The sequence below is a fragment of the Phaenicophaeus curvirostris genome, chromosome 1 (assembly GCF_032191515.1).
Source record: "Phaenicophaeus curvirostris isolate KB17595 chromosome 1, BPBGC_Pcur_1.0, whole genome shotgun sequence".
Lineage (NCBI taxonomy): Eukaryota > Metazoa > Chordata > Aves > Cuculiformes > Cuculidae > Phaenicophaeus > Phaenicophaeus curvirostris.
The window spans coordinates 139,160,273-139,187,878 of record NC_091392.1 but is presented as its reverse complement, the minus strand read 5'-3'; the positions used below and the strand labels follow the sequence as shown (position 1 = coordinate 139,187,878).

The window sequence follows — 27,606 nt, the reverse complement described above, 5'->3', positions numbered from 1 at the left end:
CAGCCTGTGGGATGAAGACTCATGCTCAGGAGGTGATCCACCTCATTCTTTATAGGGGCTTATTCATCTCCAGTAAAGCAATTCCCAAGCAAATTACTAACACCTGGATAAATGAACCCTACACATACGTGAATGTACTAGGCTTAGAGCTTCCAGGTCCTGTTTGTGGTCTGGGGCACAGATAGATCTGGTAAGCATGTGCTTCTTCTTTCACTCCCACATACACAGAATTTTCTTCACACATAAAGTATTTTTTCATATCAGCAGTTTCTGTACAAATTGTTTTGTCTTCGAGGAAGCTATATACTTCAGCTAGAATCTGCCAGACACCTTTGCTGCAGTCTCTTCAGTTCCTCAAAAGATGGTTTCATTAATATAGACTAGTCCAGCATTGAACTGTGCTTCTTCCCAACTCTGTTATTTCTCTAGCATACAAGCAATGTGTCTAAAAATAGGATCCAGGCCTCCAACCGCAACACAGACATTCATTTCATACTGCAACAATTACTACAGTATAGGGACATTTGTTCATGTCTATGTATCTAATGAATAAATTGCACTTAAAATTCTCAAGGAGAAAGTATAAAAGCAAGCATGCCCTGAAAATTTGCTTTTCCCTCCCTGTGTTAATTTGTAGCTATTTAATCCACCATGTCTGGAAGATCATTGATTGTGTTGATACAATAAAATAACTCAGCAGAAGTAAGAATGTAATTAATGAAATATCACACTGCAAAAGATCATATCTAATTAACAGCATTTACTATTAATTTATTTAAATATTATTCAGACACTGTTCAGAGTTATTTCTGAAAAAGCAATAAGGCAGTCTAGAAATACCTCATTTGCAGCTAATTTTATAAGAAATATTTTGCTGATAAGAAACAATAAGATGTGGACATCCCAAGGCTATCCTGCCTGCCAAGGAAAAGAAAAAAAGAAAAAGAAAAAAAAGAAAGATTTGGCTTTTTTTTTCTTCCTTGAATATAGCTTTACCACTACTAGTAAACAACTAAGCAATTTACAAAATTATTAGAAAAATAAATACATAAATTATTAATTTAGGAGTCAAAAGAAAAATCTGTCCAATTTCTCTATGTTTTTCTTCAAAAATCAGTGGAGAATAACCTATTCATACTGATAAAGCAAGAGGTCAGATCAAGGTTCTAAAGTCATAATGAAATAAAAGTACATAACACAGATTACACCTCCCACAGAAATATGTTTGATAAGTCACTGTTTCATCTTTGATTTCCAGTTTTAGAGTGTTAATAAGAATGCACACATATGGCCCTTCTGATTCTGCAAAGGCAGGGGACATTTGATAACATTCAACAGTTCTTGTGAGTGATGACAGGGTGCAATAATTAGACCTTACTATTCTCTCCAATAAAAGACACGAAGCAGAGATGTCAGTTAGAGAAGGAGATCAGCTTCTTACCAGGACAAAGTAAGTTCAAGGGTAAACTACTGGGGAATCCTCAGCTGTCCTCAGACTGGAGGCTTTCTCCTCGTCTAATGACCACTCACATTAGACAGCTCTTTTGCTGTTCTCAGAAAGATAGGGGTTTCCTGATATTTTATTTGGTTTAGATTTTTCATGTTGTTACTTTTGAATATTTCCACATAGGCATTTTTGCTGACCCCATTGTCTACTTAATTGCATACATTGGGTTGACTTTATCTTCAGTTTCCAAGACTTTGCTGTCACCTACATGTGAAATTTCCTTTAATTTCTGAAGAGAGATTGGGAGGGAGGGGAAGGGAAAAAAGCTGCACAAACAGAGTCATCTGTCAGTTCCTTCCTTCTAATGATTTTTTGAGAAGGGGATAAGAATATACTTTAATATACTTTAAATATACTATATTTAAATATATATATATAAAGAATATACTTAAAGTATATCCTGAAGAATGAACAGACTATTCAGATGCAAAGCTTCTGTTACAAAAAACTTGACAAATACACAGTTCCTCATTCACACAAACTATCAAGTGGAAGTTATTCAGTACAATAAAGCTTATAAAGCATACTTAAGTAAACTATGAGTCATTAAATATTCAAAAGTTGAGATTTGGAGAGGTTTAGGAAAAAACGGATTACTCTTTAATTTTATTTTCACATAAAGCAACCACCAAGGAAATAATATATTTGTTAAGGCATTTTTAAAAGCTTAAATGTGGAGAAATTGAGAGATACACATTATAAGCTCTGACACTCTGAACCATAGTTCCATCTAATACACATTTGAATGGCATTACATTTGGTAAGTTTCCTTTATTATTCTTGTGGAAAATAGTACAAACCTGATCCAAACCATTTTTAAGACTGTACAGAAGATGAAAATAACTTCAGGATGAATCTCAGAGTGTATCCATAAACAAAGGCTCAGGTACAGGATTTAAAGAGGTCAGAATTAAATTAAAGCATAGATTAAAATCCAGGAAAGCTGAGAGATTTGATGTAATTTTGACTTTAAAGACATTTTGAAAGATGAAGTGAGAAATAATCTGTACTCATCTGATCCCTCTCTTCTTTGAGAAAGTGCATACCTTTGTGCACTCTCTAGCAAGGAAAGATGATTACTACAAAAATTGTCTATAAGATCACAAATTTGGGTTGTCTGTATCAGCCTGACTAGGTAGAGATTTCATTTCAATTCAGCCACTGTAAGTAGATTCCTGATCAAACTCAGAGATTTATTTCTGTTTCCATCCTCTTGTACAAAAATACCCCTTCAGATGTTCTCCTCCTGTTTGGTTCTTCTTGTTGTCAAAGCCACAAGCCAAGTGACCTCTTATTTTTTTTTCTCACTCTTAGTTCTTTCATCTCACAATTGGATCCCACCATTTCAATGATTCAATTGGTTTTAGTGTGCTCTGTAAAGTGTTCCTATAATAAAAGTTCCTTGCCTCATTTCCTGGAAAGGTTTCTTAAAAAAAAAAAATAGAAAGCTTTTAGCCTATCAGTTGGCATACTAGAGTTCCCCACCTCCCAGCCCAACGACAAACCTTATCTCTTCACAGAAAAGGCATTTTCACCATCAACATCACCTTTATATTTGTCTGAAGAAGGTCTAGCAGTGCTGACCTAATGACACAGCAAAGAATGGTGCTTGCCTTTTACGAAGGGAGAGTTATCTTAAAACAAACTGCTGCTGAAAACAATGCAGCCCAGATTTCACTCTATACAATTCAGGACTCAGTCACAGAGATTAATGCTACAAGATATCACTAGGTTGGGAGCTGAAAATATTTCAAAAAGGGGAATGATATTTGAAAAATTTTATATAAGTGATGGGATGACCCAAAGCTGTAACAAGGGAGACTTCAAAATGATATCAACAACGTAGTTGTGGTGATAGCAACATCACGGGGTCAGGCTACAGGGTGAATTCAGAATAGGTAAAAATTAGGAAAACCTATTTAGAAAGTTTGCCTCATGACTGCCTACTGCGTTACACAATATGCTGAAAGTTGGTTCTGTAAAATAGTTTCTGTACTCTTAATTCAGGTGTTAATTTTAAGGTAAGAAATTAAAGCAACACAAATAATTTACACCACAAGACTTTGCACTTGATATTAACTAAAAATATACATTTATAGAGCTATAGTGCAAGCTGGATTTAGATAACCTAGAGCTTCTCCAGATTTAAATTTCTTTATCTATCTGAAAGTGCTTTGGAATGTTTGCACAGAGTTTATCAAATGTTTTGGTAGACTGCAACAGCATTGTTATAAAAATAATTGAAAACTCCTAATGCTTCAACTTTACAGTGCTCCAGAAGGTAAAAGGGAATTATTTAAGAGCCAGTTGAATGGTGACCTGTATGCCATTTCAGAGCATATATTTTCCCATCTGAAATCCAGGGCATGCATATTTCCAAAATGTGCTTATAAAGATATTCAATAAATGATATGTCATACTAAACACTTTATTTTCACAAGTCCTCCTTTATGGGTGATAAATGACAGTTGAAAGATAACTGTCAGTGACTTTAAGGTAAGGCTTCAAATGAAGCCTCAATCAATTTCTTATCAATTTTTTCTCCAGTGAAGCCTATTGCATTAAAGTACTTATTTTGCTGAGAAACTAATTTTCATTTCCTATAGTGGCAGCATAGGTACATTTCACATCAGGTGGTTATTCCTGAGCCTATATCCACGTATGGGTTTTATGCATTTTCCACCTACCTCTAGAGAAGCTGAAACCTTCCCTATAAAATCAACAGCTAAATCCCTCTTAGACTTTATAAGATCTCGAGTTTGATTCTTTATTCTCATGGGACAAGGAAGGGGGTGATAAGGGGAGTAAACTTTGCTCTCGGATAGCTTTTTTCTGACTTTCTATTTTATATCTGTCCCTTTTTATGTTTTAATAAGGGTTTACTGGTTTAAAGGAAGATAACCCCAGCAGAGAGAGGATTTTTTTTTCAAAGACAAAAAGGTTGTTTTTCCTGAAGATAATCAAGACAGTATAAGCCTGACTGCCTCTGGAAATTTGTTCCTCAGTCAGATCTCTTGATAGATCATTTGCTGTCATGTGCTTTATAAATTGTGGTTGTCTGGTTTGCATTGGACTGTTCCAGCTAATTTAGCAGGACACAGATGAAACTTGTCTTTCATGTTACGTGTATTTGATCTACCCTTGGCATCAGTAGCTGAAATCAAAACTTACATTTGCAGAAAAACAATGATAATTTAACTAACTAATTTAGGTAAATTTCCTGACTCTGTCAAGCAACAAAAATGAAAATTTGAGCTTATGTTACAAAATAATAAGGGTCAAAGAAAGTCTTGCAATACTTTGAACTTTGCTATACAGTAGATCTGCTTCAAAGATGAAAGGCATCAAATTCTTAATTCATTAGAATTTGCTTCACTTCTGGCAAATTGTATAAATTCGACAGACTATAAACCAACAGACTAGAAATACAGGGTGAAGTTAGGTACAAATGAGATTGGAGGAAAATTGATGGAGTCATCCATATTGGCTTGATTTTCTTCATCCTCGCCTATACTAAAGAGACCATCTAAAACGTACAAGGTAGTCAAAGGTATAGCATTATACTTCCCCTTCAGCTGGTGATGGTAGCCAATTCCTTACCTCCTCATCCTCCCCTCCTCAATTCGCTCCCTACCAAGACCTACAGAAGGAGTTCTGGAGCTTCTGCTGTGGGGCACTATTCCCAGCACATGAGAACCCCTTAAAGGGGATGTATCTGAACAGCCAGTGCAAAATGAATGATAACAGAAAAACAGTTGCCCTAGAATTACTTAGTTAAGCAGTAACTTCTATAAGTAAGTAAATTCTATAGGGAATTTAATGAAGCAGAAGGGAGTTGCTTGACATAGTTTGCAAATTATGACTTATACCAATGTGATATTCAGGAATGGACTAAAGCAGCTCTTGAGGCAAGTACACAGAGTATAGCTGCTGAAAGATGATGTGCATGAAGGATCCCAAAGTGACTACAAGCATCAAAGAAATCAGTGACAAGAAAAACAACTATCTATATCCTCATCTGCAGATTAGGACACTGTATGTATATACTTTATACACACAGCCATGCAAATCTTAAAATAAGACTTACTATTATTAATCTCATTTTTTTAACTTAAAATATGTTAAAACACATCATTGTATGTAAGTATTCATTGCTTGAAAGAAAAAAAAAAAACCAAACACCCCTGGACCAACAGCTTACTCATTTTTACAAGAATTCAATGGCCATTCAATCAGTATAATAGTACTACCATAAGCATGAAATATGTGCCCAAGTTCAGTTAAGAATACAGACTAGAGAAGTCTGTGGACTTGGAAACATTAACTGTATATTTTAATATTAACAGGCATTCTTACTAATCACACAATAAATGGCTAATTACCCTAACTCTGTGAAAATAACATTCAATATATATTCAATAAGCTCTTTTTACAAACAAATTCCCAACCCTAACAGAATTTATTTTAAATAGAAACGTTAGATACTATAGTGAAATGTGTAGCAAACTGTGTAACTCCTGAAGAAACTTTTACACATTTTTAGTAAAGAAATTACATGGAAAAAGAAAATCAGAAGAGTGAGGAAAAAAAAATCAGAAGAGTGAGGGGCAAATCTCTTTTACTTTCCGTGTGTGAATCTTTGTCAGACTTCTTTTAATATTAGGGCAATAAGACCACATGGACTTACAGTCATGCACTCTGAACAACAGCATGGGTAACTGCAGCATTAACGTTACCTTTACAAGGAGCTTTCTGCTCTAGCCAGTAGTTCCTCTGGAGAGCTTTTCATCTTCAACATCTCCTCTTTCTCACTCCAGTTCTGTTCTCTGGATGTTTTGGGGTTTTTTTTCTTTAGATCATGCCATCACGTCTGCTTCCAAGCCTGCTCCCTATACTCTCATATTTGTTCCTTCAGTTTTGCCCTTGCTCTTGCTGAAGGAAGACATCATTTGAGTCCCCAAGAGAAGCTGAGTGGTTCTCATCCCTGTTTGTGTGCATTAGAATTGTACACACATTCTAACACCTTGTTAAAATTTTAAGACTTCGTGGCTCTCTATCCCTCTGGTTGCCATAGGCAAGATAGAAGCTGAACATCAGCATTCAATTAAGCTAATATAACCTTCTGTCCCAAACAGAAACGGTGAAAAAAACAACACAGAACAAACATATGCTCGACAGTCTTTCACAAATCAAACAAAATACAGTTCAAAATTAGTTTTAAGAGGCAATAGAAAATGGACATTTGGAAACTAGTTTTCACACTTAGTCTCAATAATATGACTCCTGTTATTTCAAAAAATAACATTTTCTGAAAAGTGATGCCTTGGTGATGGTATCTTTTAAAGCAAACACTCCTAATGAGTCCTTAGGATAGCAAGCAGCACCATCCAGTGGCAATTTTCTTCTACTGAGTTCTTAATTAACGCTCATTCACTTATCACAGAAGCACCAAAGCAAGATATTTTTTCCTTAAAACATACATATAGCAGAGCAGATGTCTACTGAGACAGAAGATCAATAGATGGTGTAAAATTAATTTTCATACTGGATTAATAAAAAACCCATTGTTACAACATACCAAGCTGGGATTCAGCTGAGGATTTTACTTGCTGTTATACTGTGTTTTTTAAATTTAATTTAAATTTTAATTTATCCTGTCCATGTCTTACAGCACTCTGCTTTCTTTACAGTTCCTTTGATGCAGGTACAGGAGGTAAAAATGAATGCAGTTTATCTATCTGATGTTGACTGTCCTTTTGGAGCCTCCTCATTGGTGGCAGTGGGTCTGCTTTACCTAAGTGATAGAAATTCTGGCACTTTTGGGGTACTGACCCAATGGTCTCATAAGTAGCAACTTATAATGCTCCCACACAGATGGTTTTAACTCGTTTTGAGCTTCTCAAAATGTACAGAGGTCACACTTCTAAATCAGAGAAATGCATGGAATGACCACAAGCCTTGTTAGTCCATACTGCTTAATTACTAGCCTAGACAGGCCTTATGAGGAGCGGCTGAGAGAGCTTGGGTTGTTTAGCCTGGAGAAGAGGAGGCTGAGGGGAGACCTCATTGCTCTCTACAACTACCTGAAAGGAGGTTGGAGAGAGGAGGGTGCTGGCCTCTTCTCCCAAGTGACAGGGGACAGGACAAGAGGGAATGGCCTCAAGCTCCGCCAGGGGAGGTTTAGGCTGGACATTAGGAAAAAATTTTTCACGGAAAGGGTCATTGGTCACTGGCAGAGGCTGCCCAGGGAGGTGGTTGAGTCACCTTCCCTGGAGGTGTTTAAGGCACGGGTGGACGAGGTGCTAAGGGGCATGGTTTAGTGTTTGATAGGAATGGTTGGACTCGATGACCCGGTGGGTCTCTTCCAACCTGGTTATTCTATGATTCTATGATTCTAGACACAGGCTGTTCTCTCTGGGAGAACATCTAGGATACCGTTTGGCAAATATTTCCTCTGGGGGAACAGGACAGACAGATCCGCCCTCTGTCTGCATCCCCTTGTTCAATCCAGTCCTCCAGTACCTATCTCAGCAGACTTTTCTGCTTGTATCTATCTGTTTCATATGCCTTGAATCCATTCCCAATGCACACTTTCAGTTTATGTCCTAAAATATTATTAATATCATTCCTGTAGACTGCAAGACTGCCCTTTTTTTATGGCTCATGTTCAGCTGGGGAAGAAAAAGAAGTAAAAAAAAAAAAAGAAGAAGAAAAAAAAGAGTAGACTTTTGAATGGTAATGGTGCATTAGGGTTATGGGGGCTCCAAACCAGACCCAAAACAACATGCTGCCCACAAAGGATGCAGCCAGCCTTGTCCAGGGGGAGCTAGAATTTTCTTCAAGCTAGGTTTTTCTACTGGATTTTATGTTTTAGGTTTCACTATGTTGGATTCAAGTTGCATGCAACCCCAGAGACACAACATTTATGATTTCTGCCTTGGGTTCGGAAGTTTGATCATTTAACCCTACTTCTTGGCTCCATTTCTACCTCTCTGTAAAACACTGCAGATCATCAAGACAACGTCATGGTAAGATTATCTTACCTCCAGTCAGGACTAGTAGTCTCTTAAGGAAGGAAAAGTGTGCAGGAGATCATCCTTGCCCTGCTGAAAGCTGGCTAGCATACCCAGGGGCAGAGCTTTCCTGCTCTGCCCTGATCTTTGGCAGACAAGGGCAAACTTTTATTCTTGCCCAGTGAGGAATGGCTCAGACTCTTCACCAGAGAGGATAGATAGAGGTTTTTTTATCTGATAATTTTCTCCCAGCTCCTACAGCAATGTTTTAATTCCTCTTCACAATTTTTCCCTCCTTGCACAACTGGAAATAATACCAGCAGGAATATATTCTTTCCCGCAAAGGACGGTTAGAGCTGTAGCTACAAATTTCTTTTTTACACCACCTTTTCCAATAAAGTCTATGGATTTTCTTCTGACCCTCTGCTACCAATCTTCTGGCAGGATATATGTGGAGGTGGGAACACTCTAATCCACACTTTGTCAGTACTTAAAGACAGGTCAATATGAAAATGGACAGGAAGTGAGAAATCATGCTAAGTAAGCTAATCACGGGTTTCTGTGACTTTGCTCATTGGAAAAATCGTCCCTTAAGATTAGCTTATTGCTATCACTCAGTATTATGTTTCGTATATCAGTGAGTATTTCTTCTGTTTTCCTATTCCTCCCCTGAAGCATCATTTTCTGTGTGCAAATAAATAGCCTCTTTACTGGAAATAACCAAAACTGGACTGTGTGAGCACAGACAGCAGTAATAGCAAACTTCTTCTTTCATTTGTTAAAAAGCTCCTGGTGAAGAAACACTGGTTCAAACAGCCCACCAGATTAGAAAAAAATGGTCAGACTGAGCCACATAAAAATTTTGCTGTCTGTAGCTAATTTCTGCTGGTTAGATGCTATGAAAAATCATTCTATTTAATTTAAAAAATTAAGCTTAAAGGATGGGGGTTTTTTCTCCATAATTTAAGCTAGTGAATAACAGAGAGGTAATGTGGAGAGAAACTGATACTCTATTTCCAGTAAAGTAATAAAAATTGTGATTATAAGCCCATGCTTCATGCTAGTAAGAAGTTAGAGGTTTTAAGGTCAGATCTTGCACTTTAAAGTATTTGTGTTTTCAGAAGAAATATAGGCATGTAAATGTTATTCAAGATGTCACATCATTAAAATGTCATTTGAAAAATCTTTCTTAAGGTTACCTACAAGACAGGATACAAAACTAAATGATAGCTCCTATGAAAAAAAATCAAGTCCTATGAAAAAGCAAGTCCTATGAAAGCTTTCATAGAATTTCTGACACTTCCTGGTATCACTTTTTTACCATTTCATGTGCCGTTGGTATCCCTTTATTTTATTATTTAATAAAATGTATGTTATTCTGCCAATTCTCTAGACTAAATAAAATGTTTTATAAAATACATAGCTTTAAAAAAAAGCCATCACCTTCATATTTGTTTCTACTGACGCATTTAAGTATCATAAACAGCTAGTACTCCATTTTAATCCACAACACAGAACAAATATATTATTAAAAGAAAATATCGGAAAGGTGCACACAATAATTCACTCAAATTAATTAGCTCTGTCCTTTAATAATAAATGTTTAACATTCCTCCTTAAATATTTCTAATTAATGCAGCTCCAACATAGCTGAAAATATGCAGTTGTTAATTACTAATAAGTGCTTCATCAGCTCAAGAGTCTTTTCTAAAGACCAATTTTAAGATATAGATAGGCAGATAGATTTCTTTTCAGGGTAGCCTGTGTATTGTCCTGTTCTTTCTGTACACAAATACAGACAAAAGGGGAGAAATCAAAGCTATCTTACTGTGTTGCAAAGAGGAAGCAATGAGATTTTACCTACGCTATTTTTCCTCGACTATGCTGTACCACAAGAAACAACCATTACTGAGTGAGGCTGAGTGAATGGGCTGTAAATAGTCCCTTTAGTTACACGCACAGAAAAAGCTTTGCTAGAAAAGGAATGGAAATCAAAGGAGGCAAAAGAAAAAAATGCACCCTTAGCTGAAAGAATAAAATATTTGAATCAGAAATGTGTAAAAACTAAGCATTCTAAGTTTTTTTGTTTGATTTTTTTTTCAAGTTCTCAGTCAAAAGAAGTCTACATATTTTGAAGATCGAAACTAGAAAGAGCCTATATTCAAAAGAATTCTGAATTAATTCAGTACAATTACATCAGTGTAGAACTCTGGACATCTGCACTTTACACCCGATGTTCCTGTAGATAAATATGAAAACATTCTTATAGCCTATCTTACCACTGTTCCTCAGTAATGCTGAAGGATCAGACAGCAAAGCCAAGATCAACAAAGGTAAACCTGGCACACTTTTTATTTTAACATACACTTGTTTAAATTTCCTATGCAGGGTAGGCTCCCAAGAACAAAATTAAATACTTCATTATTTTCAAAAGGCTATAAAACTGTATAAATTAGATTAATTAAAAAACCACCACAAGTAGCAGAATTTTTTTTCTCCTTACTCCTGTCACAGAAGTGCAAAAATGGAACTAATTGATATTTGAAGATAAATTAATTTCAAGAGAATGAATGTCTGGCTACTGAAGGGAAGGATGATTACACAGGCAAAAAAAAGGAAAAAACCCGCAGGCTTCAAATAGAAAGTATAACTAAGAAGCATCCATCTAAAGAAATTTAAAAGCAACATACCAAAATTTCAAGGGGCAGAGTAGGATTTTGAAGTAAGAAAATATTCATATTTATGGTAAGCACGAAAAATGAATCATTAGAAATTAAAGAGGAAAAAAGAAGCGTCTTCTTTTACCAGAAATATATTTCAATTTTATGAACATTTAACACATAATCAGTTTCAAAAGAAATAACACTTAAAATAAATGCCTGGAGAAACAAGGTTCAGCAGCTTAACATGTTTTTCAAAGAACAGTGCATCCTGAGACAGTAAGGCTTCTCCACTAACAAGGACAAGTACTTAGCATATATTGGTCTCCTAGAAATTTGATGTCAACATAGAGGCAAATCGCTGCCTCAAAGCAGAATTTACCCTGTCTCTTTACAGTGGTGCAAGTCTGGAGGAGATGACAGTTTACAGTAAGTGCACTTTTCCCATCTTCTGTATGTACAGGAGGTAGAAGCTCTTGCAGCCTGTGTTCCTGCACACTTCCTGGTGACTTAAGTTAGCAAAGGGCAAGTAGAGAAGGAGAAGGAAGAATTAAAAGATGAGGACAGTGAGGTTGAGGAGGTTGTGAGCACAAGATCTGTGTTCATGTTTGGGGAAAAGGGTTCTGAAGAAGCAACAAGAGGCATGCCTTCAGGAGGCTCTTATGAATTGTAACAGATAAAATGCTTCCTCTTTCTTCCTCATTATAAGAAAATACGTGAAAATATAGCTTTAAAACTTGTTTGGGCATCCATACTGTCTGCAGTTGAATCTGTATTGCCAACGACAATGAATAAAACAGAGAAAACTAATAAGAACTGATAAAAGATAGGGAGCAGCAACACTGAAAATGAAAATCCATGAGAGATTGCTCCTGCAGCAACACCAATTGATTTCTCTAACAGTGATAACTGCTAATGGAATAGAGAGAGCAATGTGTTGAGAACACAGGACTTAAGGCACTGACATTATAAATATCAAATATAAGGTAAGTCACTATTATATATTCTAAACATACTATGATAGTTATTTCCATCTTATATATTTATAGTTTAAAATTTACTCTAATTGTAGCATTTGTTCTTCCTACAGATGTTATGGACAAAATAGCTAGTATCACCATGCAATAGGTGACTTTCCACATTTTAAAACTCAAAAAGGTTTACTCAAAAGTATCTATTTCTGCTTTTGAATTTGCAGAAATAATGTTTCTACCAACAGAACTTTTTCCTTGATCTTTTCATAAAAACAATAATCTAATGAGTTGGCTTTTCTTAGAAACAACAGGAAAATGCATGCTTCCCTTGGATTTCCTTTCCAGTTTCAAGACTTTATTTTGTTTGACACAGGAATTGTTCCAAAGCAGCTTTCTACGATGCAAACACGAAACCACTCTTTACATACATTAAAAACATTAATGTTTTTGCAGTTGCTTAAGGGTTACATAGTTAGGGTTTGGGTGGTTTTTTTTAAATAAAAGCTGCATTTAAAAGTATTATGACTACTTCGGTGCTGTGTTGCATGCCTACATATATTTATAGTAAAGTCTAGTCCAATCCTCCTTCACACTATAAATGAGTAAAAAGATACATTAAGTACATAGGTGCATTTTTAGCTTCATAAATAAACCACCAGTGCTGAACAAAATAATCTAAATGTCTAAAGAATCTGTCATGTTGTGTGTGCCCATTATTTAATTAGAAGGTGTTCAACTATGTTAACATTTCAGTGGGTAGCGGGATGAAAAGCTTAAAATACGCAAGGGATGTGGAAGAAAAAGAAGTGTGATGAACATATTAAGTATGGATAATTTTGTAGACTTGATATGATTCAGTTCTGTTCCATATTAGTATAAATTAGGTTTAATTCAACTTGGAGAATTCAGACAATGTAGATGCTTACATGAATAATAATAATTTTAAAATATGTCATCTGGTGCCCCTCCTCCCCAGTATCTTTTTTTTATTTCAAGATAATCAGACAGTGTTTTCAGTTCAAAGAAGTCAGTTGGAGTCCTGTGCTGTTTCTGACATGTTTTCCATCCTAAGTATTAATGCAATGCATTTTCATTGGGTTTGGTACCTCAAGGTTTTGGAATGATGCTGCAATATATGTTTAAAGTTCCTTGTCCCTTAACTGCTTCATGTTAACTGAGATTCCATTTCCTCTTTAACGAACACAGTAAAAGGATTTTGAAATTTCACTCATTAAAAAGAATGTTTAGTTTAACCTTTAAAAGTACATAGTTTGAAGTGCCGCGAAGGAGGGAAGAATGAAAGTTTTTTTCCTTTTACCTTCTCTTAAAAAACTATTAACTTAAACAGATTTTTCTGCACCTTTTATAATCCATACTTATTGTTATTCTCACAGCCAAACCATAAATAACAAAACACTAATAGGTGCTAATAGAAAAATACACGAGATCACTCTAATGTTAACATAACTTGCCAAAATCAGTTACAATTCAGAACAATTTATTTGCACATCTTATTCACGCCATTAGCAACACTAATGTGCAGCAAGGATTCATATAATATTTTTTAAGTATATTAAATCCCAAGAATGAAATTCTTCCTTGTGCTTCATTTGCAATGTAAGGGAAAAACAAAATCAAAACATAAAACGTGACTTACTTCTAGTATGATCAACACGTAGACACCTACTAAAATGATGGACGCAATTGTTACTTGTGCCTCTATATTTGCATGAAGATATTGATGCCTCACGGAGAGAGGAACACTTCCAGGCTCCTGCAGGAAAGCTTGAATGTTTATGAAGATGGTGCCTCTGGTGAAAGATAGAGAAGTTTCCTTATTTATGAAATACTATTTATTTTATAATATTATTTATGCATTAATTTTATATTGACAACTATAAATATAGTTGTGTGTTATGTGTTTACAATTGCAAGCAACTATTCAAACATTTTCACTCCATCCCTTTAAAACCATTCTTTAGAAAGTAACTCAAGTACCAACCAGCCTTGTAAATCCATTTAAAACGCAACAAAAAGTCATTCTTTCCTGCCTCTCTGAAACAGGCAGTGATAGATTATTTTAAAAACATTATCTATTTCTTCATAGTCAAGTCTAAGTAAACTACTACTTCAACAGATCATTTCTCAGCCTTTAGCCAACCTGTTTAGTATCTGAAAGGTTCTAGTTGTGATGACTTGATGATTTCTTCTTGAACTTAAGGGTAGGGACCAGTTGTACACTACCTGCAAGAAAGTCACATTTGGTAATATTAATAAAAGACAGTGATTGTGATATGTCTTTGATCTAGGGTTTTATTCCTCTTTGTTCTCTCTCCTGTCCATTTAGGAGAAATCTTTTTGGAAAGGTCATAACACACCAGCCTAAATTAATTCCACCTGATTAGGTATGTTACAGACACTCAGGCTGGAGTAAACTGATCCTCCTCCCCTCAAATCAATGAGGTGAGGATCACCTCTAGGAGGTGTTCCAGAGAGGGGATGCCAAATCTCACCTTACACTGACTATAAAGAGCATCTAGACTCAGAAACAATAATATGGTTCACTCTCCATGACTTCCTTGGAAGAAAACTACTACTTGTGAGATACAGGCAGTGAAAGGCCCAAGAGAAATGCCACAACCCTAGACGTTATGAAGAGGACATGCTAGAATTTCAGTAAACAAAATTCCTGTTTGCTGCTCTTCTAGCAAAAGGAAACAAAAAAATCTTCAAAAATCAAACATTTTCTGAAGCTATGCTCATTTGTATGCACTCATATTCATGCAAGCTTAGCTACATATATTCTTTAAATGTAGATACAGATATTTGCTCTTCTTTCAAAGAAAAGGAACTTTAAAAAAGCTCAGGTTTGGTTAATCACAGAATCACAGAATCACAGAATAACCAGGTTGGAAGAGACCCACTGGATCACCGAGTCCAACCGTAATCATAGCCTAAATCCTGAACCTGCCCTACATGCTACTTAAGTGCAGAAAAAAACAGCTTTATCAGCCATCTTGGAACATCTGGCACAGAGAAATACCTGAGGAACATGCAGACAGGGAAGATTGTTTTGGCTATCTACTCCTTTGGTCACATCAGGACCACTGATGGCATGCTAGCAGGAGCTGGGCTGCTGCAGACAACTGTCTACCCCACAGCAACGTGAAGGCTCTTTGGGGATCACTGCCAGCAGCACAGGTAGCCTCCTTAGCATGAGAGGTGGTGTTAGAGAGAGTAATTACCATTACAGTATATTTTGCCATGCTGAGGAGAAGGAACTAATCTTTTGCTGTAGATTGTGAGATTGGATGTAAGTAGAAATACTGTTGGCATTGTTCAGCTGTGCTATCACTAGCAGAGGCAGGCCACCCTCTCTGTGTACAGAATGAGGCAGTTGTTTGCATGTCAATGCTGTTTATTAAGCAATGAAACTTGTCATCTTTCAGTGATATACAATGACAGGGTGTAAAAGATCCTTCTTCACAGAGTTCTCTGGGAGAGAGCAGCAGGAACTTGTTACAAACAACATCAAAAATGAGAAAGCCTTTAGAGAAATAAAGCAAATAAATGTGACACATGTTTGAGAAAATAATTTGCAACAAGACATGAAAATGTATTTCAGTGAGTGCAAAAAAGCACTTTACACTTGCTTCTTCCTTCTAAGATAGCATTTGAAACATTGCCAGTTTTAAACACAAGGACTTCCCTGTTTAGTATCAGTCAAGGGGTGTAAGTTTTACAGAATTTTAGTGAAGGAAGTTAAAGAAAGTCTTACAAAGACAAAAGAAAATGCAACTTTACTCTTACTAGTTTTCTAAAGCTGAAGTTGACACACTTCACAGCAGGGAAAAGCATGACTGCTTAAACCACAGAATGGTGATGGAAATGCAAGTGATAACACACATCTCAGAAAAAGTGAAAGAAAATTTAAAGACCATTACCTGCTGCTGCTGTCTCCTCCTTGATACAGGGTCTTCAGTTTGGCTGATTTGCACTACAATGTATTCCCCTACTTGCTGTTCAACTACATCTGATACAAATGGCCCTCCTATGTCTAACTTTAACAGAGCAGAATCATGAAAATCAGTCAGATTCATAGCTGTTAATGAAGACGTTAAGGTGTAAATTTCCAGTAAAAATACGTATAGATTGCACAAATTCCAGGGGAAAAAAATAATCGGTTATCCAATTTATATTGAAAAACACTCCTTCATCAAAATGCTTAAGAAACTATGAAAATAACAAAATAGATATTTCCTAAGGAAGCAGGAGTTATAGAGTCAGATGAATACACCCGTCCTTCTCAAGCAACTTTTGAGATCACTAACACTTTCAGCTGTACCAAAGCTCCAAAACAGCACGTGGATACAGAGAGATAGAGAAGCAAGGCTCTTTAAGTGCTTGTACTAGATGAAAGGCTGCATCATTAGATCAGCAATTTAAACATCACAGAATTCGTGCTGGGGAAAATACTATGCAATATCCAGCAATGGGGAAAAAGAAATCAGAATCACTATCCAATTCATGCCAGAAAATTTGCTATTTGGTCAAAATTTTACTCACAAATTTTCAAACATCTGAAAGAAATATTTTCAAGCTTCTCTTGCTTGAAGAATTCATTGTCTGTTTCTCCTCCAGCCCCCTCTTCTACTTTTTCTTTCTTCCTCTTTTGGATATCGTAGAATCATAGAATGGTTTGAGTTGGAAGGGACCTTAAAGATCATCTGTTCCCAACCCCCCTTACCATGTGCAGGGACATGTTCCCCTAGATCCGGCTGCCCAGTACATCTAGCATGATCGATCATCAAACTACATTCCTAATCTAACATAATTATCAAGTCTGTCAACCATGATCCACAAACCCATTGGAAGCTTGACTCTATTAGTCCCAATACATTAAGGACTATTTAAACTTAGTATTGTGAGAAGTCCACTTCTGGCATGGTTCAGAAACAAGTGTCCCCACGAGGAAGGCGGAAAGCCTAAGCTTTTAAATGCTTCATAGTTCTTTTCTTTTATTACTGTAACTGACGGACATCATAGTTGTTTTACTGCTCCCTGTGACCAGACAGAAAGCTAAGTCATCACCACCAAAAAACAATACCCTAAGAAGTTCCAGAAGAGACTTGATTTTACAGCATACATGTTGTGTTGAAATCATGTAATTTAATCACAGGTTTGAGTATCATAATGGTCTTAACACCTGACATTTAGTTGAGTATACTACAAAGAGTAAATCTGTTACAAAAAAAAAAAAAAAAAACCACAATGTAGCAGATCATACACCTACCAGGAGTTCCCCAGAAAGATGTTTCATTGCCTACAACACTCAAAGACTTTAACAAGGGAAAAAAAAACCACCACAGTAGAATAAGAGGGTCCAAATGTAGTGCTGTGCCCTGTTTCCCAGTGAGCCCCAATAAGACTCATGGCAGAATAGGCTCTAGGGAACAAAGCTTTGTTGGATTATGCAGGGGTTGTTCATATTAAAAAGAGTTGTTGCTTCCATCCACATTCACAGCAGGAGAACAGGATCTAGAAACGAGACCACTCACACTAACCCAAAAAAAGGTTCTAGCAGATTAGTGGCAGGTAAGTAGTCAACACATTGCAAAGTCATATAAATGTCACCCTGTTTATCACAGTGAGCAGAGCAATCACCATCAGTGTCACTTATATGCCATTCATTAAGAACGAGCCTCCGAAGTATCTATTTGCAGGAAAAGAATCACACAGGGAAGGATAGAGAAAAAAACTCAGATGCAACAAGTCAGGAGACCAGTTCCAGTCAGGAGAATTTACAAACACAGCCCTTAGCAAGGGTAAATAGAGATTACAACAGTTCTCTTCCAGTGCTGAAGGTTTTAAGTGTGATTTGGCATCACAGTTTTTCTATGTCCTAATTAATACATAATATTATTCTCAACTGGAACTATAGCTGTACTTTTAACTAGAGAGATTAATTATACCTTCTAAATGGCCTGCTGACCTGAAGTCATTAACCCAATGATTTGGGACACCTCTTGACAGCCTGCCTTTTGTTAGGAGTGTAGCAAGTAATTTATGACTCAAAAAGCTTCAGGTGCATATAATTAAGCAGCTTCCTTTTAAGCAATACTTTTAAAATAAATCCTGTAATTACCTGGATGACACATTCAGGAGCTATTATAAATAATGCTTAAAATTAAAGGGGGAAAAATGAAACCTTATTTTCGAGAAGAGTGGTTCCTTCCTTCTTTTCCTATAAAGATGAGGAGCTTAAGATGTTTTTCCATTCCTTTCTTTGCATTTATAAAATCATCAGAAATAGCCCTAGCAAAATAGGTTCTTTTTTGATTGCAAGTGGAACTGAACATCATTCACCAGTCTGCATTGAGGCTCTGAAATCCCATCAGAGTTGTCTTTCTCCAAATAATATTTAGAGACTCTGTCATAATTCCATTGTTAGACTGCAGCAGATCACAGCCTTTATGAAAGGTGGAATCCAAATAAACCAGGAGAGAACTTCAGCCACACTCACATGAATAAAAATGTGATTTAGTTTGTTTTTTTTTTTATCAAGTAGCTCTTCAGAATATTTTTATTCTGCCTTATCTTGGTTTTATATTTCCCTTAAATTTCCAGAATGTGATTTCCTCTATATTTTTAATCATTCAGGTGTGACTAACTTTGGGGAAAACTATCTTTTTCAACTTCTATTATCACCTTTTATTCTGCATGTTAACCATGCTGGAACTTCTTGTCTTTTCTGAACTTTTTTCTTAACACGGCCTCTAGTATGTGTCTTTAAAGGAAAAAAATCTCCCTGACAAGATTTACAGCCAGAGCTGTTATTTTTTATTTCACTTCAGCTAAGCTGCCTCATTTTTATACAGTTCTATTCCTGAAATTATATTACTGTTGTGAATTATCCTGTCAAGGGATTTGGGTTTGTGTGTGCTTTGTGCACCATTACACACTGGCTGGCTGTATTTACATCTGGCACTAGATCGGGTCCGCTGCTCAGAGCTAAACAGAGAGCTGTTTTTTTCTCACCTTGGTTTTCTGACTAGCTGCTCCTAGAAGGTATTGAAGGGTGTGCGAGAGTCACTCTGTGTCACTTCACTTTTCTCTAGCTTGTGTAAACAACATGGTGGAATGGGATGCAGCAACTAAATGTTTAAATTACTAGTTATTCACCACAGTTTATACTTCTATACTGTGGGCATCTGCATCAAAGTTGGTGACACCCTGAAAACCAGTGAAAAGACCATGCGGTTTTAAGATGCAATTCATTGCTTCATTTTAGACCACTACACAAAGATGAGAGAAACCCCTCATGAGAAGCATCAGCTCTCTATTAAGTGTGCCTAGGATGTGTAGCTGAGATGAGTCACTCCCTAAATACTGAATCTCTGTTCTACCCTCCATCATGGCATTAATTCAGTATCTTACAGAGCCAGCTGAAAACCCATAATTGAGAGTCATCCTCTGTTGTATTTGCATGCAGATGGATGACCTTATGCTTTCTTTAACATCTACTTTATTACCTGACCCACCTGCTGTAAAACACACCTTAAGAATACTACATCTCTTGATTATTTTTCACCATGTTTCTCAAGTGTTTATTTATCCTAATTTGTGACCAGGTCACTCATGCTAGTTTCTCTAGGATATAACCTTTTGAAAGAAGGCATTTCACCTGGGTTTTAGCAGCTATTTTTACATGTTGTCCTTAACTGGGGTTACTTCTGCATCACTCTCTGTGGTTTTCTCTTTTGATGTCAGCAGGTCGAGGGATGTGATTCTGCCCCTCTGTTCCTCTCTTGTGAGACCTTATCTGGAGTATTGTGTCCAGTTCTGGAATCCTCAACCTAAGACAGATATGGAGCTGTTGGAATGGGTCCAGAGGAGGGATACAAAAATGATCAGAGGGCTGGAGCACCTGCCATACAAGGACAGGCTGAGAGAGTTGGGGTTGTTCAGTCTGGAGAAGAGAAGGCTCCAGGAGACCTTATAGTGACCTTCCAGCACCTGAAGGGGTTATAAGGGGCAGATTTAGACTAAACATTAGGAAGAATTTCTTCACCATTGGAGTGGTGAGGCACTGGCACAGGTTTCCCAGGGAAGCTGTGGGTGCCCCATCCCTGGAGGTGTTCAAGGCCAGGTTGGATGGAGCGTCAGGCAGCCTGGTCGAGTGGGAGGTGTTCCCACCCATGGCAGGGGAGTTGGAACTAGACAATCTTTAAGGTCCCTTCTAACACAAACTATTGTATGATTCTATGATGTCTTACCCCTGCTTGTAGCTTATGAGGTTGTTTTCACACCATCCTTTCACAATATAACAAGTTGAACCACATGCTTTTCTACATCTGTTAGTTTGCTCAACTGAAAAATGCTTCATAACTTTTTTTTTCCTTTTGGAGTGTCAACAATCCTATTCCACTGTTGTCTATATTGGATTCATTCTTTCTCTCTGTGCTCCATCAGTTCAAGAAGCTTTGTGAGTCCTTAATAAAGTCTCTTTTCTATAGCATTTTCTCAATGATGCCTTGGGATTCTTCTTTTCCTGCCTCTGCAGATGGCACTGGTCTTCATCCATCCACTTAGCAGCTTGAATACTGCCTGTGGGCCAAAATGCTTAGTATGTTTCCAACAGCATCAACAAACATAAACGATTTTTAAATGTGTTTGGTAAGGAAAAATGAGAGGAGTATCTGACAGTAAAGATCTAGAGTTACAAAATAGATAAAAGGGGAAAAAAACTAAAGGAGTGAGAGAGGCTGTTTCATTCATTAAGTTAATTTACACTCTGTAGGAGAAGAATCCGTTTTTAGGACCGCCAAGGAAGCTGAAGCCTTCTAAAATCTGACTAAATACTTTGCCTCACAGAATTTCTTTCTATATATACCTCTGGTAAAGGGAGTGGGAAGGGTGATTTTTAGTGTCACTAATGGTCATGGCATGATTATAAGTTTTCCTAGTGACCTTTTCTTTATCCATATTAGCACCGTTGCAGAAATCCTTCAAACTCTTGCAACTTCAGCAAGGAATTTGATATCCGTCTTACGTCTGCTTGGTCTACAGCCTCCCCATCAAATTCTAAATGTGAAATCATTCTAAGTAGTTCCCCTGAATCCACATGAAATGAGAAATCTAGCCTGTGATGTCAATTCCAATGTATTATTGCAACTGAGCTACATCTACTTTCTGAATTTGAGATCTTAATCCCGGACTATATGTGACAAAATCTCTCAGAGCTACTGAGGAGGGAGGTAAGTCAGTGAAAATGGCCACTAGCAAGTCAATTTGATATCTCTGGTTCTGTCTGATTTGGACTGAACGGAGACCTGTTCAGTCAGTACTTGAGATGGTGTATTTTTTTAAGTTTTGTTTCACAAAGAAAAAGCAAGTGAGTAGAGAACCCCTCACACTGGGTGTGGTGCAAATATATTTCTTGCAAAATATCAGCCCTTGCTTCAAAAATTTTACTGAGGAGATATTGAGCATTTAAAGCAAACAATGAGATCAGGACAGAAAGGCTTTAAAATATATTTATAAAAATGCAAGATCCTTGGCCAGACTCAGAAAGAATTCACAGTCCAATCCGCAGTTATTATCACATTTCAAGTCCAAGAAAAGGAAGTTCTGACAATCAGTCTGAAAAAAAGAAAATGGAATTGCTTTACCTAGACTGATCTAGCTTTCACTCAGATATAACAGGAGCTGGCACAAGTACAGGGGCTGAGAGAGAAGCAAACAGGATTGTTACTGAAACACTTATTAGGGACGGAATAAAGATGGAAATTCACAGCTCAACAAGGTAGGTGTGAGACCCATTGCACAGAAATGAGGTGGAAGATTTACTCTGTCTTGTAAAAAAGAAAATATTTCTAGTATTGAGGAGAGGAGAGGAGAGGAGAGGAGAGGAGAGGAGAGGAGAGGAGAGGAGAGGAGAGGAGAGGAGAGGAGAGGAGAGGAGAGGAGAGGAGAGGAGAGGAGAGGAGAGGAGAGGAGAGGAGAGGAGAGGAGAGGAGAGGAGAGGAGAGGAGAGGAGAGGAGAGGAGAGGAGAGGAGAGGAGAGGAGAGGAGAGGAGAGGAGAGGAGAGGAGAGGAGAGGAGAGGAGAGGAGAGGAGAGGAGAGGAGAGGAGAGGAGAGGAGAGGAGAGGAGAGGAGAGGAGAGGAGAGGAGAGGAGAGGAGAGGAGAGGAGAGGAGAGGAGAGGAGAGGAGAGGAGAGGAGAGGAGAGGAGAGGGCACTTTATCAGGGAGACAGACACTTCTTTAAATGATAGTGAGGTAGTGTACAGTTTGATTGCATATTTACCTAATAGTATCCATAAATTCCCATCACTTCAATTTCATAAAGCCTACTTCTGTTCAAAAAATTAGTGCACAGTTCTGTTCCACCTATCTGTTCTTCACTGCTGGGGGAAAACTTATGATTTTGCTTAGATCAGGGCAGATGTAATTAAAAATTAAGGAAAACATGCAGTGTATTTAGCATTTCAGAACATTCTCCAGGTCTGAAAACCGGCATAAGCTATGGAGAAGAATAGGAATATTTCTCATGCACTCTTTGGTGAACCAGTTGATGGAGAGAAGTTAACTGAAGGTCTGAATGGCCAAATAGTTACAGAAAATAAAAACATTCATGTCTTAGATTAGGTGCATGTAACTAAACTAAGAAATGCTAGAATTTATTCAGACTCTATATCTCTTCATATATTTTTATCACCCAGTTTCCAAAGGCACATCATCTTCTAATTATGGATGCTTCCCACTTAACATACAGCCTTTGAGCAAAAGATCTGAAAATGCTTCACACATTTACATCAATAGGGTATCAAATCTTTCTTCCTGCAGAGAAGTGTCCTCTAGCCAGGTGTTGGTATAAACTACTTACTTCTTTCTGGTGTGACAGAGCTGACTGTTGGAATACATAACCCAATAAATCCTAAATGTTGTTAATAAGCAAAAATGTTACCACTATTTCTAAAAACTGTACTAAATCTGCTTAATTTGTTTATTTGGCAGTAAGAAAATCGGTATTCTTTAAAAATAAATAAATAAAAATAAAAGCTTATAGACTCAAAAAGCTTCTATTAATTCACAGGAGGCAAGAGGTTGTTTTCAGAAATTGCAGCCAACACACCTCAGTGCTACCTGCTAAGTTTGTATCCATGGGGATGAGCAAAGTAGAGAGAGATACAAGTGGGCTAATAAAGAAGAAAATGGGAAGAACAACAGCTAGAGTAAAGCCAAGCAGGATATAAAAGTATTGAAGCATAAACAATCAGGAATTAGAGCAAATGGAAAAGTGCTGAAGAGATGTCATATGAAAAGCAGGTGACCCCCATGTCAGCAGATGCAGGTCTCATCCCACATCTAGACAGAAAGTCCAGCTCCTGAACAAGCCCACCTGTTCAAATGGACATGACAGATGAAACACAGATTTCTAAGTGACTCCAGGATGACAAAGGATATTATGTCAAAGGGGGAATACTTGATTTGATTTTTAAAAATATTTCAAAGTTTGTTTTGATTTTTCTGGTGTGTGCAGGCAGATTGGCACATGGGCACAAACCTGTAAAACACACATCAATGTCGATGAGCATTTCTGGAAAGAAATAGAAATGAGAGGAAGGGATTTTTTATAAAAGTATCTCATGGTTAGTACCCATTCAATGCTCCTTAACAGCTTTTGCAGCACAAGCAAGAGATAAATTGTTCATTTGTATAATTGGCATCATATGAGCTGGCACTTATTTTCCCCCCCAAATCAGTCTCATATCATAACCTCCGAGCGGGTTATAACAAGAACTACGGCAGCACACCCACCAGCCTACTATGAAATTTTTCTAGATGTACAGAGAGTAGCACTTAACGTCCACTGGGAATACCACAGTTGGGCAGGCAGCATTAATCACATATTCAACACTGCTGAGTGCCTATGGGTAACATTATCCAAGCCTAGCCAAAAAGGTGAATACTGTCCTCGCTATGCAACAAAGGGGAGGACAACCACATGAGCAACAACAGTGAGAGGACATTCAGAATTTCTTGTGCCTTTTCCAAACCTCATTTAGAAATGTAATCTTTCTCCTTGACTCTTCTGCTTGCATTACCACATTGAATTGAAGATGAAGCATAGATTTGCTGGATCGCTTTCCTCACACGTAATTTTCCACGGCTCAATGACCTCAGGTAGGAATGCAGGGACAGAACACATATTAGACAAACTAAGAAGTTTCAGCTCCACGTTTGTCAAGTAAGAAAGGAGAATGCCACAATCTGACCGTCTGACAGCTATTTAACTCAAAACATCATGACGTGATAAGCAAAATTTTAAATATAGGAACACTTTTTTGTACTCAAATCCCAGCCCCACCAGCCCTTCCCTGAAACAAGCAAAATGAATAATTGGTTGAAGAATCAACATGTATAGTGCAGTAGCTATGTTTCCAAACCAAAACCTATGGAAAGAGAGCAAATCCTCCAGTTACGCTATGATAGTTGACTAAAACTGGAACTCAGAGACTTGTTTTGGCAGGAGGTTTCAAAAATTAAATCCCACTGCACCTTTTCCAAACAAGATAACTCCTAGGAGCTCGTGAAATATGTCTATAGATCAATTACCTTTAAACACTAGTGAAACAAGAGCCAAGCAAATTGCAGACCAGACTGATTAAACTAGAAAATTAGTCAGAACAAGAAATGTAACTTATTTGCAAAAGTTTTTGGTTTTTTACTAACTGAATGCTCAATCTTCAAAAACTTCTCATATTTAGGTCTGCATTTGCCATTTTTATTTTTGTTTATTTGTTGCTTGTTCTGAATATTTCTTGGCTTGTAGCCTTAAATTCACTATTGAGTGAATTTGCATGCAAAATTTTTGAAGGAATCTATGCCTCCACTGTAAAATGCCTATGGATCCACAAATCCATACACACAGCTAGGCTAAGCTGTTCCAGAAACACATCCATGAACCATCTCATTTCCTGCTTTTGAAGCAGTTCAACTGAGTAGCGTCATAGTCCAAGTATACACTACAAACACGTTACAGAGAACAGTATACAACTGGCCTGGGGTGCAGCTGTTGCAGTCAGATGCATGTCCTAACCATGATCCCAGCTATTTGCTGGGCCTTGATCCCACTAGTTCTTCACACTACTTTCACACTTCTATCTTCATGCAGATAATCAACACAAGGACTGTTTGGACACCATAAGGCACCGTGGACAGGTGCCACTTGGTATGACTTGGACAGGGAGCACAACTGTGGCCTGTCTCAAAGGACACATCTACATGCAGCCCAGACTCTGAGGACACCCAGACCTCTCAGGAGATAAGAGAAAACACCAACCCATTAAATCAGTTTATCAATGAATCTCCAGTTCCAGGTTTCTTTTCAACGAAAGGATACAGAAGCTTTCCAGCGGTGATACAGCCAACATCTGCCAGGACACACCTTGATCTGGATAAATGCTAAACAAAATCTAGGGCAAGGATAAAAACCAAACATGCATTAATAATGCAACAATTGAAAAATAACTGCTAAGCCCATCTCAAATACTTAAATAAGAGTCTTTCAAACTGCACATCAAATTGTAAGATTGCTTTCAGTGTCTTCAGGTCTGTTTCCACCACAGCTGAGAAGTAGCCTTGGGATACTTAACAGGGACGAGTAATATTCCTTCCATAAACTTACTGCCAAAGTTACGTATTCAATGTATTTTACCCAAGCGTCCCTTAGGACAAAGTTGCAATCTTAACAATCTCTCTGGAAAGCAACATCTAGCTCTGAGGAAGTAGTGTTGCCTGTTTTCCCTCTGATATAGTAGCCCTGCTAGCCAAAAAAAAAGAGTTCCCTGGAGCAGCTAAAAAGATAAACTTCAATTTTTTGAAATGTTTCTCAAATCTTACAGCCTAATATTTTGCCAGTTTTGAAGATGTTTGTAGGTGCAGGCAGCACTTGGGCAGCCCTGATAAGGAACTGCCTACTTCCCAGTGGCCTTCTACCTTTCACACTATGGAGTGCTGTGATTACAGATGCATCCCCTGCAACAGCATGGCTTTTCCTATTAATATTCAGTCACAATGTAAAGTCTTACCCTGAAATCAACAAGCAACCATAAAGGACATATAAATTTGAGTTTAAGCTGCCTCTTCCAACTCAACTGCCTACCCTATCACATTGTCTAGGGTGGTGGCTACTACACCACCCTAGACACTAATAGGTACCCTAGACACCCAAGACACTAATCAGTGGTCTGATTAGGAATAAGGTCCTGCAGTGTCTTCATTTTTTTGCCATCTTTCCCCAACCCTTAAGACATTAATTTATTATCTAAGACCAAACATGATACCTCATTTTGAGCTAATTCTACAGAGTTGGGGGGGGGGGCAGGGAGATGAAGAATTGTAAATTCAATACTTACAGAGCAGACAACTACAAAGATAAAAAGGCCTGAAACTTTTAGGAATTTCAGACAGCATCTGAAATGTAAGAAATATGCATTTACTATATGCCTAGCTTAAAACAAACAACTTCTGTTCTCTTAACAGCTCTGACATTTCAGAAGCACCGTGTAAGAACTTATGGGTGATAACAGACCACATCAGAGTACAGACACCACTGTGCAGGGTCAGCAGGGGCTTGGGAAGCCTCAGTGACCACAAGGGCCTCCTGCCCCAGCTCTGCTGCTAGCTGGGTTTCATTGCACTAGAAGGAGGTTTTACCCCTCAGGGTGCATCATGAGCTTGTGCTGGGACCTGGAGCCACTTGGCTACTGCTTCCGGCCCCTGGACAGATCCGGAGCCCCATCAGCTCACCATGGTCTCTCCCTGGGAGACAAAGGAGCATTGCTACCATAGGGAGGTGGCATGGCTAAGGAGAAAGCACAGCTTGTTGCATAGAGATGTGGTGCCATGAATGACCTCTTTAAAACTGGACTTCTAGTATACAATACAAACAGTGTTGGGAAAAGACAGTTTGAAGACAAGAACAAGATTTAAGAATCCTTCCATTTTAACAGTGTCCTTTTAACCCAAATATACTTCATACTTTAGATAAACCAACTAGGAAAACTAGATTTATCCTTTTTTTTTTTTCATAGCACAACCACACCCTTTGAAGAAAAGCCCAGTTCTGGATATTTGATGCCTTTAAACTTTCTGCAGTGTTAGAGCTTACTGCTGAGTGGGTTAAGCAACAATAACTGAATTCAAATATGAATGTTGAAAATGGATGCCCTCAAATAAGAAATCTTATGATTTAGCATTTTTAAATTGCCAATTTTTTTCTTACTATAAAATGCAATCCTTAACTACTTGTTTTCTTGCTGCCCAACCATATGTTACACAGATAACTTAATTTAGAGCACATTTTGGTGATTTGCCCTTATTACAGCTTTTCATTAATTAAAGTCATTGATGTTCTCATCTCATTTTTTCAAAAGTAAACATTAA

General features: G+C 37.5%; 1 protein-coding gene across 1 annotated transcript in view; it reads right to left on the bottom strand.

Annotated features, from left to right (window-relative positions):
- OCA2 (OCA2 melanosomal transmembrane protein) overlaps positions 1–27,606 on the bottom strand; it is a 188,637-nt gene that overhangs the window by 112,951 nt on the left and 48,080 nt on the right. The window contains exons 5-9 of the mRNA XM_069876050.1: positions 26,577–26,634; positions 25,562–25,634; positions 16,099–16,256; positions 14,316–14,398; positions 13,812–13,965 (exon numbers count right to left, since the gene is read on the bottom strand). Coding sequence (XP_069732151.1) covers positions 13,812–13,965; positions 14,316–14,398; positions 16,099–16,256; positions 25,562–25,634; positions 26,577–26,634 — 526 coding nt within the window. The remainder of the gene's footprint in view (positions 1–13,811; positions 13,966–14,315; positions 14,399–16,098; positions 16,257–25,561; positions 25,635–26,576; positions 26,635–27,606) is intronic.